General features: G+C 37.8%; 1 protein-coding gene across 1 annotated transcript; it reads left to right on the top strand.

Annotated features, from left to right (window-relative positions):
• The first annotated feature begins 3,498 nt into the window (after positions 1–3,498).
• LOC122645192 (two-component response regulator ORR4-like) lies at positions 3,499–11,172 on the top strand. The gene is made up of 10 exons (XM_043838524.1): positions 3,499–3,617; positions 3,732–3,802; positions 3,910–3,987; positions 4,083–4,153; positions 4,286–4,379; positions 9,543–9,677; positions 9,931–9,994; positions 10,128–10,223; positions 10,985–11,047; positions 11,138–11,172. The coding sequence occupies exons 1-10, from the start codon at positions 3,512–3,514 to the stop codon at positions 11,170–11,172; spliced, it is 813 nt and encodes a 270-aa protein (XP_043694459.1). The 5' UTR covers positions 3,499–3,511.
• The last annotated feature ends 5,187 nt before the right edge of the window (positions 11,173–16,359 follow it).

Raw genomic sequence — 16,359 nt, 5'->3', positions numbered from 1 at the left:
AGGGTCGGGTTGGGCCGACCCTGATTGGCCCTGATCATGGGGAGGGGGAAAGAAATGCATGGGCTGGAATGGCTGGGAAGAACATTAATACTTTTACATAAAATAATAATATAATAAATTATATTATAACACTTATTGTCTTCATATATAATATATTATATAAAGAAATGTGGGTGAAATTTAAATTTATAATATATAAATTTTGTCAATATATATTTTATAGTATAACTTAAATCAGGGTCGGGCCGGGCCGGACCAAACTTAGCTCGAGGCCTCAACCCTAACCCGACCCGACCCTAACTCAGGGTCAGAAATTTCCAGCCCTGACCCTCCCTCAGGGCCAAATATCTCAACCCAAACCCTGTTCGGGCTTAGGGCGGGTCAGGGCGGGTTCGGGCCAATAGGGCCAAACTTGCACCCCTACCTTTGATCATTGTGAGTACTTTGTTGTTGCCCTCGCTAGGGCAGCGGCCATGCCAAGATTTTATGGGTACAATATATTTCTTTTTTGTGGAGGGGGGGGGGGGGGTTACATGGTTAGTATGCTTCATCACATCTTATCCTTAATTTTTTTTTTTTTCAGAATTTTCTGAGGACTTTTATTTTTCTAATTTTCTTAACTAAATTTTCTCGAGCCTTTTAGGCTTGTATTGATGATGTTGTGGGTTTGAAGTGTTTAATATCATTCATATGATCCTTCATCATCCTAATTTTTTCCCTAGATTTTATTTCATTTTGTTTTGCATTATTTTGCGCATGCATAGAATTGGGGTTTCCCTTTGCATAAAAATTTTTGGGAAAATTTCACGGACACCTCTGGTAAGTATACAATATATCACGGACAGCCCAAACCTTGTCAAAATATTAACCTTCCCACTGACGTTAAGCACAGTTAGCACCCAAAGTTGAAATGTCCATTTTACTCCTATGGATATTTTTGTAATTTCACCTCCTTCCCCCTCTCACTCTCCCTCAGTCCCTCTCCCTTTCTTCTCAATCTCCGGCTACCCTAGCAGCCACCTCTTTTCCCATCTCTCAGCTATTCCATATTCCTTCATTCAAAACCCCACTGAAACTATTTCTGTTGAATCCAAAACCGTCAAAGCAATAGCAACCATGGGAACGGAAGATTGAGGAGTTTTCTCCATACGACAAATCATGGGAATCGATCAGGAAGGGTTTCGATAACATCCCTGAACTCGTCTTTCATGACTTCTCATTTCTGGTCTTGGGTCGATGGAGTTTCAAATCGATCAATGTCGAAGGTTTAATCCAAGAATCGATTCTGTGTTAGAGACAACAGTGAGGTGTTCTTGGATCCACGAGCTTCACCGAACTCTACAAACCCAAACCCTATCTCTAAAGTCTCTCAACGTGTCTGATTCCAGTCTCTCTCCTTGAAAATCTAGAAAAGAAGTTCTCTCTTCCTCACCACAAGAGATCAGAGAAGCAATACTGGTACATGAACCCAGGAAGGCTAGGATTGTTATCCCTATCGTCACTCTGTCCTGTCTTGCGTCCTTTATTATCTTCTTCATCTTCTATCCTCCAAACTTTTTTAGGGTCGGAACCCAACATGAGCTGATCAATAAAAAAAACATCCTCATTACACCTAAGATCAATAAGGGTATGTATAGATTCTAGAGTGATCATCAAAATCCATTTTTTTTTCTTTACTTCATATGCAGATGCAGGAGGAGGTGGTGGTGGTGGTGATGAGGAGTACTGTGACTTGTTCAAGGGAAATGGATTCCGGACCTGAAAGGATCACTTTATACGAACTGGGCAAAACGTTACCAGATTCCAAGAACAGTGGGGAAAATGGGAGGGAGGAGTGAAGGACTTTGATTTCCTGCAATGGAGATGGAAACCTGACGGTTGTGATCTCCGTAGGTTCGACCCAAATACCTTCCTCAGAATTGTTCTCTTTCATATTCCATTTTCTCATCTCTTTCCTCTGAAACCGATCTCACCATACCGTCTCTCATTCACCCTCTCTTTTATTCTCTTTCTTCCCTATTAACCCTTTCCTTCAGCTCTGAACCTACCTAGCAACTCAGTGACCGAACTCTCCAAACCCAAACCCTATCTCTGATTCGGTCAATTATCTGTTCCATTTTCTCATCTCTTTCCTTTGTAACCGATCTCACCATACCATCTTCAATTTTATGCAAATCCATTGATTTGCCCAGAATTTGCATCATTCGAGTAGGTTCATTTTTTAACCACTGCCTAGCTCTCCAGAATATGAAAATGAGTCAAAAAATGGCGTCGATGGCGGGTGGAGAAGTTCTGTTCTTGCTTCTTTCTCTTTTAGCCCAGCGAAAACGATGAAGAGAGAATGGTGTTTATATCTTGGGTTTTACCCTAGAAGGTATTATGGGAAGTTCACGCTGTGGTAAGGGTAATTTCGTCATTATAAAAGAATTAACAGTGACTTAACTGCACAGATCTAACGGAGTAGATTAAGTTGAAATAAAATCATAAAGTAAGGGGTGTCTGTGATATTTTGACAAGGTTTGCGATGTTCGTAACATATTATATATTTAAAGGGGTGTCTCTGAAATTTTCCCAAAATTTTTTAATGGGAAAAAGGTCTGCACATTATCCATGTGCAAATTCTTTTGCTTTCCCTCTCACAAATAGTGAGGACCCCTACACATGTATTTCATCTATTTAAAAAATGAGGGCTCCACATGGATGGATCTTTATCCTCTCAATTACACTGTCCGTACTTGAGGTCAAGTACATCTAACAGAGGAGGCAGAAATGACTATCCTACCCCCTGCCCGAACACACTGCCCAAGAATCTATAGAATCTGTACTTCGAGCAGGGGTGGGGTGGTCATGTCAACCCCTTTGTTTGAGGAACTAGGGAACTAGGCCGGGCAGGAAACTGGAAGAGATAAAGATCCATAGATAAAGGTTGTGGTAAATATTTTTACGTGCAAATATGAGAAAAATACTACAAGGATGATTTAACCAATCATGAGTTCATGATATGATTCTACCAAAAAAAAAAGAGTTCATGATATGATTAACAATGAGAAAACCACAAAAGGTGATTAGAAAATTACAAAACTATATTAAAAAGGGAGAGGGTTAGAAAATATCAAAACCACCAAGTACTACTCTAAAAAAAGGTATCGTTCCCGTGGGAATTTTTATCCTCTCAATTATACTGCCGGTACTTGAAGTCAAGTACATCTAATAGAGGAGGTAGAAATGACTATCCTACCCCCTGCCCGAACACACTGCCCGAGGTGGGGTCCATCTCCCTCTATTAGATGTACTTGACGTCAAGTACAGGCAGGGGGTAGGATAGTCATTTCTGCCTCCTCTGTTAGATGTACTTGACCTCAAGTACGGTCAGTGTAATTGAGAGGATAAAGATCCCGAGTGAGTCATACATTCAAAGCTTATCCTTTTAAGGCTGCCCAAGATGTAAATGAGGACTAATTGTGTTCTTCTGAAGGCTTCAAGGGTTCAAAGTATTCTTCCTTTCTGTAGAATGTCTGCTTCAACATCTGGGGAGAAACTCCATGTACTTGCCGTGGATGATAGTGTTGTTGATAGGAAGTTGGTTGAGAAGTTGTTTAGAAACTCTTCTTTCAGAGGTAACTCTGTTATGTGTCTCTTTCTTTCTCTTTCTGGGTTTCTGAAATAAAGAAAGAGAAGCCATGGAAGCACATCTGATGCTCTGTTTTTCTGGGTTTTTGTTTTGGGTTCAGTGACAACTGCAGAGAGTGGGAAAAGAGCATTGGAGTTACTGGGTTTGGGCAAAGAAAGTTCACATTGTCAGGTGAGGTTCTAAAGAATTTACCTTTTTAGTTCTTCAATTTCTTTTGGTTTAAAATATGTGATCTTGGAGCTGATTTTGATGCAAAAATGTTCAAATGAGAATTGCAGGAATCGAAGGTGAATATGATAATCACTGACTATTGCATGCCAGGGATGACGGGATTTGATCTTCTCAAGATTGTAAAGGTTAAAAGGAAGAAGCCTTTATCTTTACCAGATTTGGCTTTTCTTTGGTTGTGTTTTTAGATTATTAATGGTGGGTTTTTTGGGTTTGGTTGCAGGAATCATCAAATCTGAAGGGAATTCCAGTCGTTATCATGTCTTCTGAGAATGTCCCAACCAGAATTAACAGGTTAGGATTGACTTATAGGCTCAGCTGTTCTGGTGAAATAAAGAGAAAAACAGAACAGGGATAAAAGTACAAAAATGCCCTTCATTTTGTAAATTATTATTTATTTGTTTGGTTAAAAACTTTGATGAGCAGATGCTTAGAGGAAGGAGCAGAGGAGTTCTTGCAGAAGCCCCTTAGGCAATCTGATGTGTCACGTTTGCATAACCACCTGATGCGGATGAATCAGGTTAATTAGCTGATATTGGAGATACTTGAATTTTGAAGCCGAAGCAGTGATTCCCTCTCCCCCCCCCTCCTCTTGTTTTTGAGTATTTTGTAGAATTTGTTCTCAGACTTTTAGCTATGTTATATAAATAAAGAATACAGTTTTTTCTCACCTTCTTTTAGGTTGAAATTTAAAGAATTCTATCCGTTTGGGTAGCCCCTGCACCAACGCAGGGCCAATGAGAGTGCGCTTAGAGGCATTGGTTTGGATGAGATTTTTTATTACATTAGGGGCTGAACAATCTTTATGCATGCTCGTGTTTGGATATAGTAACCACGCGATCAGTTACCGTTTTATTTTTCCTTCTTTTTTTAATAAAAAATAGAAAGAGAAATTCACTAAAGCAACGAAAAGGGAAAGTTAGAGATTACAAGACCTGAAATATAATCAGTCCTAGCTAAGGGTGTCAATCGGTGCAATTCCGGTTATTTGGTTTTATTGCGGTGTGGTTTACATTTTAACAAGGTGAAATAAAAAACCGAATCAAATAGGAATCAACTAAAATCAGAATAGTTTTGTATACGGTCCGGTTTTATCGGTTTCTATTCAATTTTCGTTATCCAATTTACAACCGGTTTTCATGTTGTTTATAGTGCCGATTTAGGAAACAGTAATGAAGACAAGCTTAGCTTCTCAAACCCTATATATTCCCGTGTTTTCCCATTCTCTTTTTGTCTTCCACTTTTTCCCACTCATCCTATTTCTCATGCCTATGTGATAATAAAAAAACATCATCTCCATCTTCATCCATCATTCTTTTCTTTTCATGTTCCTTGGTTTCTCCTTCTCCACTTTCACATGATAAACAAACTATTTCTTCTATTTGCAGGTAGGGTTTTGTTAATCTATTTAACATGACCAATGGCAAGAGAAACAGAGATGAAGCTGTTCAAATAGTCATATCATATCAAACGTGATCGTAGGATATTCTAATCCGACAGATCTGATCACGTCAAAAATCAATGTATTAGACATATCAAACGTGGCTGTAGGATCTTCTAAGTGCGTGCATATGCCTCTACAACCCACTACCCATGCTGCGCGTTCATGCTATAGCCATCCTTGCTTATACACCGTAGAATGTTTTCCTTTTTCGATTTAACTCAAGAGATAAAAAAGATAACATAATAAATATCATTTATAACTCTTATAATTTTTTGATGTAAAATTAAAATATTTTACTCAAATAATATAATATTTATTTAATCTCTCATCTTATTACAATAGAGTCCACCACCCTCTATTAGAGGAACTACGAACTGAGCGGGGCAAGAAATTGGAGAAGAATGAAGATACTTTTCCCTTTTATCAACACGGGTGGAACAATAAAATGGGCAATTCAGTCCAATGAAATTTAGAATACAATATTCACATATGTCAATCAGCCTTGTGGAAAATAAAAGGAGCAATTTCAGTCCCATCAGATAGGTCAATCAGCAATTACCTTTTTAAAAAAAAAATTAACATTTTGATTCAGTGGGACCCACATGAGAGGATCTGAGGTTTTTGACAACTCTTTATAATTCCAACGTGAGAAAAGGACAGGCTGTAAGATCAGATAACAAATCGGACGGTTGTCAAATCTCCCTCACCAGATCCTGTGGGTCGAATTTTTCGGGAAATCTCTATTTTCCCGCGTTTACAGTGTCTTAGGTAAACGATGGCTAACGTCCGTTTCCGTCTTCCCCTTGTGCCGACAATGAAAGCAGAAACCGCAGATGGGAAAACGATTGCACGGTGTTCACACCGTCACATCATGCCATGTCATCCTGGCATGATTCGACCCCAGTCAAAGATCGAGACTTATTTGGTTCGGTGTAGTACTGGTTTTGGCTTTTTTTGCTTGGGCATATAAGTCAAAAGTCCAGTTGTCATAGATTCGGATGTTCTATCTCCATTTTACAATTTGTCGGTTCAATAACTATATGTAAACGGTTTTTTGTATTTGGGTCGGGTCATGCAATCAAAACCTCTGTCCATTTACACTTGTTGAAGGTTACACGACTAGATCACTTGAGACAGAGATATAGCGTCCAGACATAGGAGTCCCTGAAGTAAAATAAAAAATTTCATCCATATTGATGTTCTTGTGCACACTCTCGTTGGGGACATGTGATTAGACGTAGATTTTTTTGCCTATAATAGATTCCTTGAATTGTCTCTAGGTTAAAGAAATCGAATTGGATAGGCTAGTTGAAATTTGAGTCACCTAAGTGTCTCCTAATTTTTCATAAGCATAAGAGATTAATTCAGTTTGATGTATTTAGGGGTGCTAGTTTGGTCTTGTTTGACCTTCCCCAAATCCTGTTAAACATGGGAGCCTTGTGCACTGGGTACGGTCTTTTTTTTTTTAGTTTGATCTTGTTGGCCCAAGTTTGCCTTGACTAATCCTGAGCCACAAAAGGGTCTAGGCTAAGATACCCTAGTCTTGATGGTGGGTTAGGGTTGGGAATTTCTGGGCCTAAGTCAGGGCTAGACAGAGCCAGGTTTAAGGCCTTGGGCTAAGCCTGGCCCAGCCCAGCACAACAACCTTGGGCTGAGCCTGGCCCTGCCCAGCACGATCCTTCTTCTTCTTCTACTTCCTGGCTTGGCACAACCCCTACATCTCCCATCCCCCTCCTCATGATCAATGCCAATCAGGGTCAGCCCCCTGCCTGACCCTAAGGACAGGTCAGGGTTGAAATTTTCAGGCCTTGAGTAAGGGTCAAGCTGGGCCTGGGCCCAACTAAGAGGACTCAGGGTTGAACATGGATTTTAAAAAGCCCGACCCAACCCAATCCTATTGCAACCCTAGATGTATTGTTCGATTTTGAAACTATGTTTGATAGCTTTGAATATCAAAATATGTGTTTCAATTGATTTGACCTACATATATACATTTTGTATTCATTTTCATTTTTGCCGAATTCAGCTTCATTGATAAGGATAAATCTAGTGGAATGGGTTCATATTTTGAAGTATGGACACTTAATTCATAGTCTCATATGATCCAAACCACTGAACAGTTACCAGGCAAACTAAGATTAAACATTCGCTGCTATTTTTTTTTTAAGTTTTAAAATTATAAGAAATAGTTTTTTTTCTTTATTATATCCTTTATGGGAAAATCTTGTTGTAACTAAGGTCGTTGAAAGTCTAACTTTTTTTTACCCTTTTAGTATAATACATTTTTTTCCAATGACGATAAATTCAATAATTTCATATTAATATTACATTAAAAACTTTCAAGTTTTTGAAAACATTTTTACCTTATATTAAATACTATAGTAAAATAATTTTGAGAATAAGATAAACGACAATATAAAAAGAATGTTACAATTTCTTAGTTCACCACTTTGGTAACAAGAAGTTGCACCCTTTACATATTATTGTAAGGAAGGGTGTCAACCTGTCTGGTTCCATTTATTCGGCCCGATTTTGAGTTGGTTTATATTTTGGCAAGGTGCAAATCAAAACTAAACAATCATTTTGCATTTGGTCCGATTTTACCAATGTCTATTCGGTTTTCGTCGTCTGGTTCACATCCATTTTACATGTGATTTGTATTGCCAATTTTGAAAAATGGCTTGCAATTCTAATTTGTAATGTGTTTAATTTTGGTTCATATTCAATTTTTACATGCAGTTTGTGGTGTTGGTTTTGAAAAATGGTTGCAATTTTGATTTGTAATGTGTTTAATTTAGATTCACATTCGGTTTCACTTTTGTACCCTTAATTCGATTCCCTAATTTGAGAGCATGAGCAAATAAGTTTAGAATAACTAAAACTTACGATCTCTATATATAGTGTAGATTCTCTTATTAAACATTCTAACATCATAAACAACCACATTAGAAATATAGTCCCTTTGAAACACATAACCAACATTTGGTTGAACATAAGGCAGCACAGAAAATTAAGTTTATTAGATCCAGTTTTACCGATTTCTATTCGGTACGATTTTACCAGTTTTTAATTGGCCCGGTTTTACCACTTCCCAAGGCTAAACCTGGAAGAGAATCTATAAAATCAAAATCGAGTCATTTCTCTGTGATCTGGTTCGATTTGATCATAAATGATCGGTTCTAATTCTTATATTCGCTTCGGTTCCATTTTGACATCCTTAACTATAATGTATATCCAACCCACATAGAATCCAAGGTAAAGTTTTTTTTTTTTTTTTTTTTTAAAAAAAAAATTTAATTTAGGTAACATAATTTAGTTCACTTCAAAAAGAAAATGAAAGAGATTGTATTTGAAAAATTTTAGTCTAGATTTCGGAGAAATTTCCACCTATAGTTCTTGAATTGGATGATGCATAGTTTAGAAATCTATATTTCATACCTAATTGTGTAAAATACACATAAATATGGCTTTTCCGTGCAACATGTACTAGCAAATTTTGGCTGCATTTGACTTTTATTTTCAATTTACAAATTAAGAACCCTACACCAATCAAATTTATCTAATTCTTTAAACACTAGTACAACTACATGGAGAACTCGTATATGGGATAGCATTTTTTCTATGAATAAAGGGGCGCAACAATGGGGTGTGACAATAGTATTATACGATATAAGAGCAAGGAATTTAGGAAATTCCATGGGAGGATGAGATAGACAAAGGTGCTAGTATGCCCTGCTCATATGCTAAGGGAACCTTTTTCCCTAAACTCTATTATATGATAGCCATTCTCCAAGTCTCCAATTGAGGGAATGGTGAGATAAAAAAACGGGGTGTTGTTCTCTGTGCCGCAGTGCAGGCTGCACCCAGGCACATGGGGGTGGGCGCAATGATCACCCTGCCCTTGAGTGGCAGTCCCAGGTGCTTGGGCGCAGCATGCGTTGCGGCACAGAGAACATTCTCCCCAAAAAATTTGACCCCCGAAAAGGTACTTATTTTAAGCCACATGGGAGGATGACATTGCATCTATTACTACTACAAAGCTCCTATTTCTAATCCATCTCAAATTCAGTAGCTGTACGATATAACATTGGATCCAATTGTTTTAACATTCGAGGAGGGATCTTTGGGATGTACTTTTCTCTTTGCCCTCCAATTGTTTTCACATTCAATGAGGGATTTTTGGGATATACTTTGGATGTCACTGTTTAAACAGACTTTGTGGATTCCAATTTGATTCAGATGATTCCTCCAATTATGATCATATATCTTAAAACCATGGGGGTGGAAGAAGTCTATTACACTCTCATAGACATGAAATATGAATGCAAAGTGTCCATGAAACTTGTGCTTCTTGAATATGAATACAAAATGCAGGTAACTTTGCATTCATATTTCATTTACAAACAACTTGTGCTTCTTGAATATGAATACAAAATGACCTCCTATGCTAATGAAATATGAATGCAAAATGTCCAAATAAGTTTGATGAAGCTTGGAATTATTCTCTTAGAATTGTTTTCTTCGGGAGACAAATTGCATATGTTGTTTTCTTAAATTTTATTTTTTGAATGTTTTTCTTTTATTCCGCCTATTGAATTTTTTTTCCTTCGTATTTTCCTTCCAATAGGATTTGTTTACTATGGAGGATGACCCTCCAATTGGACCACCGAGCCCACATTCTGCTGCGGAAAGTTGCCTTGACAGCGAATCAGAATCATCTGTTGATCAGGATGTTGCTCAGCAAGGGTATTAGACTTGTTCATTTAGAAATTTTTTTTTAACTTTTAATGGTTAAGGATAATTTTTAATTGTGATTTGTTCTAGAAGGAGAGATTAATGTGAAGCCAGACAATGTTGAAGAGAACCAACAAAATGATTATGCTAATAATAATGAGAATGAAGATGAACTTCCTTTGGAAGGTGAAGACTTTTAACATAGATCTATAATTTGAGAATGTGAATTGGGATATATAGTTGACAAATACTTAGAGAATTTTATTTATATAGATCTATGTCCAAACTCTTCGACTTCCAAAGGTAGGATGGGAAATGGAATTTGTCAAACTATGGAGGATCCCAATCCACATTTTCAAATTAAAATAACATTCGCAAAGTATAGACCTATGTCCAAAGTCTTCACCTTCCAAAGGTAGGATAGGAAATGGAATTTCATTTTCATACTCATTATTATTAGCATAATCATCTTGCTGGTTCTCCTCAACATTGTCTGGTTCCAATCTCTCCTTCTAGAACAAATCACAATTAAAAATTATCATTAACCATTAAAATTAAAAAAAATTAATTTCTAAATGAACAAGTCTAATACCCTTGCTGAGCAACATCCTGATCAACAGATGAATCTGATTCGCTGTCAAGGCAACTTCCCATACTAGAATGTGGACTCGGTGGTCCAATTGGAGGGTCATCCTCCATAGTAAACAAATCCTATTGGAAGGAAAATGGAAAAAAAATTCAATAGATGTAATAAAAGAAAAACATTCAAAAAATAAAATTTAAGAGAAAAACATATAATGCAGTTTTGTTTCCGAAAAAAACAACTCTAAGAGAGTAGTTCCGAAAGAAAAGAATGCATCAATTGATAGATAGGTTTATATATGATTATATAAAGGGTAAATGGAATGACTTCCATGTCTACGAAAGTAGAGGTTTGGATGGTGCAGGTCTCTTGGAGCGCCCGACATTTGGTCAGTCTCAGTTTGATCCTACTCCACAAACTGAGGAAGGTGAGCTTCTTGAATTGAACCGATCCGTGTTTCTCATTGGTGTATATTGGTTTGTTAATTGAAAATTCTTTTGGTTTCTTTGATTTTTAGTCTGGAAATTGGAAACTGAAACATTAGAATTCTGAAATTATGGCAGAATTGGGTGGGATTGGATTGGGCTGAGTTGCAACAGGGGGTGGCGTGGGGGTTGGGGAAGTAACAAAGGGAGAGGAAGATGGGGAGGATGTGCGGGCGTGGTGGTGGGTTGGGTTGCAGCAGGGGTTAGGGGCAGGTGGGATTGGATTGGGTTGTAGCAGGGGGTGGGGGCCGGTAGGGTTGCAGCAGGAAGAAAGAAGAAGAGGGGAGGGTGACGTTGGTAATCGGCCTGGTCCCATTAGGTTTTATATTAAAAAAGAAAAATGTTATTTGCAAGGGTAAAATTGGAAATAAAAAAATTTGTGTAATTTGGGTACATTAATAATCCAATTTTGGTATCCCAAACACGATATGTGCAACGTTAGATATCTAAACTACAATTTGTCAAAACTTTAGGTACCTTCGATGCTATTTACCCTTACATAAAAAAAATTCATCACAAAAGCATAGTGAAAAAGATAAAAAAGTAAATAGTGCATTATTCTTAGGGGTGAAATAGGGCCGGGTTTTTTAAAACCCTAGCCCAATCCTGAGTCCTCTTAGCTCAATCCAAGCCCAGCCCAGGCCCAACTCTGTCTGGCTCAGCCCAGCCTAGCCCGACCTTGATTGAAAATGATTGGGTCGGATTGGACCCGGTTGGTCCTGATTGACCCTGATTTTTGCTAGGGCCTGGTTGGCCTTGACTTGCCCAGCTTTTTTTGCCATTTATGTCATCCTATATGCATTAAAAAAAATGAACATGTGATTGGGGTTTTGGTTGAATTGAGCTCGTCTCCTGGGAGGCGTGCGTCCAAGGTTCTGCCAGGGGCTATCCAACGGTTGAGCTGTATAGCACACATCTTGGCGAACACCTAGGGATGTGTGCGGCATAGCCCAATGGCTGGCAGCGCCCTAGGCGTTCCCTACTCCCTGGAGACGATCCTGATCCGTTTTGGTTGTTTCATACTCAATTGACTATTATACTTTTCTTTGAGTTAAAAAACTTAGCCCAATCTTAAAATTGTAAATATTTTCGTTTAATAGATAATTAACCTTTTTTTTGGTAAACCAATAAATAATTAGATGCTAAACAAAAATTGCAAGATGTAAACAATAATTTTTAACACAGGGTTGGGTCGGGCTGAGCTTAACCCGAGGCTTCAACCCTAACCTAGCCCAACCCTGACCCAGGGCTTGAAAATTTCAACCCTAACCTGCCCTCAAGGTTGAAAAAATCCAGCCTTGTTCGGACTCAAGGCGGACTCGGGCTAATAGGGCCAAATTTAGGCCCCTAATTATTCCCAAAAGAAACCGAATAAGTTTAGTTAACGAAACATGCAAAAACAAAAACAATGTTGTTGTAATTATGTTTTTGTATTCTTATAGTTATTGTTTAGTTACTATTTATAAATTTAAATTAAGCCGAAAACCCAGGTATCAATCAAACAAATCACTTGTGATGATTGCCCTCTAATTTGTGTCACGTTTATTAAATTGTAAGTTATCAGCTCTTTTCTCACTACAAAACCTACATATATTTTAATGGGATAGTTACTAACATTTATGGGTAAAATACACGTTCCCCCTAAAAAGCACTCAACATTCCTCATGCCTCCTCAGATTCTGACAATTTCGCACGTATCGCATCCGTATCCATTTAGGGGCATTCGTATTCGATTAGAGATATCCGGAAAAAAATCCGAATACTCCGATTAAAATTCGAATCCTAATACTTAATTTTAAAAAAATTAAGTAAATAACGATCTTGAGGGTTTTTGAAGATTCAACAGATTCTAGAAAATGAGGAGAAGATAATCATTATCTAAAACTATGGATTGAGAGTGAATTGTATCCACTAGGGGGAGGAAGGTTCGGGTTACACAAGGCAGAGGTGTAAACGGATGGTCGAAAATCCAAATTCGATCCGCATCCGAATCCGTTTAGAGGTATTCGTATTCGACCAAGAAATATCCGACTCTGATTACATCCGATCCGTATCCGAGCCGAATCCGATCCGTTTGTAGGCCTACATTTAAGTCCACATTGTTAATTTAAGGCATTAAATGCTAACGGATCTGAAATTGAAGAATATAATGTACAATTATACCCTTGCTCTGGCATAATTACCATAATACCTTTATGAGTAGTTGTATCATTCTCTTCCATTTTGTGCAAAGGAAAAATGATGAAAGACCAAAATGCGGTCATCTTCCTCAAATCATTATCATCTTCCACCAACCATTGCCGCTACTACAGCTTCATTAGGGTTTTCTTCAATATGGCTATCTCATTAGGAACATTATCATATTCCTCATGCCTCCTCAGATTCTGCAACAAAAGCTTCTTCTCATCTCCACTTAGGGTTTCCACACCCAAAGGCATCGCAACCCCCTTTAGGGTTAATGGCTTCTCATCATTTCCTGCTACTACAGCTTCATTAGGGTTTTCTTCAATAGCCCAGATCTTATGGGCTATCTCAAACAGGATCTGATCATGAGAATTTACCACCGAAGCCCTTGAATCTTGCACGTTTGTGTACCATTCCAGGAAATACTGGAGCTTACTTAATCTTTGTTCTCTGCCATATCGAACAGAGAGGTTTTCTTCCACCACTTCGAAGAGACTTCTCCCTGTTCCTTCTATTGGAGACATTTTGGAGATGTGAAGAGCAGACTTCAAAAGTTTTATCTCATCTTCCTCCGACCAGCGATAAGATCTAGCTTTCCGGCATTGTCGCGGCCATGTGGCCAATAGATCTCTTGAAGACATATTTCTCCTTGGGCCTCTGGTGGGTGGCATTGTTAAAACTGAGAAACCAGAGGGAAGAGGTGGTTCTATTTATAGAGGTGGAGAGAAGAAAGGAGACCATGTGAGCGAGAAATTTTTTACTGCTATCTAGGGTTGTGTAGGAACTTTCCAGTTACCTGGCTTACAGCCAAAGAAATGGAATGATTCACTTTTTCGTTTGTTCACAAATATCCTCCTTAATGTTTTTGTATTCTTTAAAATACCCTTCTAGATTTCATTTCTTTGACTACAAATCTGAGTAATAGGAAAGTTCTTATGCATTTTTTTTTTGTCTCTCTTACCAATTATTAGAAAGAAAGAGGGGGGTTGTATAGGGATTTCAGGTTAATCAAACGGTTTAGAAGGGACTTGATGGGCCCACAGCTAAAATTGGGCGAAAAAAAGGTGGGATTATTTTCATATGTAGAAATAAAGGGAAGATTGTGTTCGTACATATGGCTATAAACATTTATTTTTTATTGCTTGTGACGCGTTATATAACAATTTATTTTTTTTTGTTTCTTTCCTTTATATGGCTATAAACATTTATTTTTTATTTTTCTTACTTCGTAGACCTTGTCGGTATGGAGCATGGAGATGTCCTAAGATGCCTAGTGGATACCTAGCTATCATGATTTTAGTGCATGAAACGGTATCGATCAATTTGAAAACCGATATGCTATTGGATCGATATCAACACGGATTAGTTTTATATTTTTGATACCTGGACACTTTTTTTTTCAATACCATTTTACCTCTTGTCTTAATCGGTTTTTAATGGCATGGTTTCTAGTATCCGTACAAGATAGAGCAACTCGACAGAATCAACTAGGATAAACCCCTAAAAAAAAATTTACCAATCAGCTAAGTATTATCACCAGAGGCCAGAATCAGTCAAAATTGGTTTATCTCCAAAGAAATTCTAGATCCCAAGTTACAAGCCCTTGATAATGCACATATTGGGGTTTCATTTGGTAAATTTATGATGCATTTGGATTATATCAGATCATAGATTTATGAAAGGGGTATTGTAAACATCTCATTTTGTCATCGCCGTGGAGGCATGGACAACTATGATGACGATTGTCTTTTTTGTTTGCTAAAGGTCAAAAAATAATCTATCAATATCAAAAGGATGTACAAGATTAGTGTTCAAGCATTCCTTGTAACAATTGCGATACGTATTTTACGAAGTTAGGTTTCGATCCTTTAGATCAGGAAAGGAACCCCGGGTTGAGTGTTCTCACATAAAGGTATTTTTCCTAATTATTTAAATTACACTCATCTAATCTTATGTTATTTTAATTCTTACAGCTTATAAATATGCATATATTCATATGGTTAAATTATTTAATGCATGTATATATCACGAGAATGTTTAATTTCATCACCATTTTAATTTTATTGGATGGGTTCAAACCCATTTAATTTGTCTTGAACCAAATGGGTTCAATTGGGTTGATGGGTTCAAGAGAGTAAACCCATGAGTAGATATTTTTGTAATTAGAAGGGAGTCAAGAGGGAGGGCGGGCCTTGGTGCAATGGTAAAGGTTGCTCCATTTTGACCAAGTGGTCACGGGTTCGAGTCTGGAAACAGCCTCTCTGCGAAAGCATGGGTAAGGCTGCGTACATTATGACCCTCCTCAGACCCCACAGTGGAGGGAGCCTTGTGCACTGGGTACGCCCTCAGGGTGAAAGGATAATCTCCAACACTTGCATAGATGACTATTGACCCAAATTGGAGGCAAATAGGTATTGTCAAAAGCATTTAAGTAACTTCACCTGGGTCAAAGAGCGACCAAGTTATATCTTGGTCAAGGCAGGGTGAAAGGGTAATCTCACTTTGGTCAAGTGGTTGCATGGTATATAAATGGTCAAACCATGGGTAAGTGGTAGTAATTGCTTGGGGACAAGGGTACCCATTTGAATAGCGAAGCAGTAGGAAACTAGGGGTTAGATCTTGTTCTAACGCAAATGATCCTTGAATCCACAAGTAAAGGGAAAAAACGGAAACTTCTCTATTCAAGATAAAAATTGCTTACAAATGAAAATTTGAAGCTCTTAAATAGAGAGACTTGCTTACATAAGAAGAAAAAAAATTTTCAAAATTCAAAATTCAAAATTCAAACTTTGGCAGGCAGTTTTACCTTCCTCGAGATCTACAATTTGATATATAGTTTGTTCTATTTCGCTTAATACCTCCGAGTAGCCTGGAGGTATTAAGCGAAATAGAGCCTTGCATACATAAGAAGAAAAACAAAATTCAAATTTAAATTTTGGTGGGCGGTTTCGCTTTCCTTGAGATCTTTGATTTGATATATAATTCGCTCTATTTCGCTTAATACCTCCAACCACTCCGGTTGAACTTCTAATGGTCCAACCAGCTTAAAAATTCATCTAATATCTCTTCT

This window comes from Telopea speciosissima, chromosome 11 (assembly GCF_018873765.1).
Source record: "Telopea speciosissima isolate NSW1024214 ecotype Mountain lineage chromosome 11, Tspe_v1, whole genome shotgun sequence".
Lineage (NCBI taxonomy): Eukaryota > Viridiplantae > Streptophyta > Magnoliopsida > Proteales > Proteaceae > Telopea > Telopea speciosissima.
This window is presented reverse-complemented; position numbering and strand designations above follow the sequence as displayed.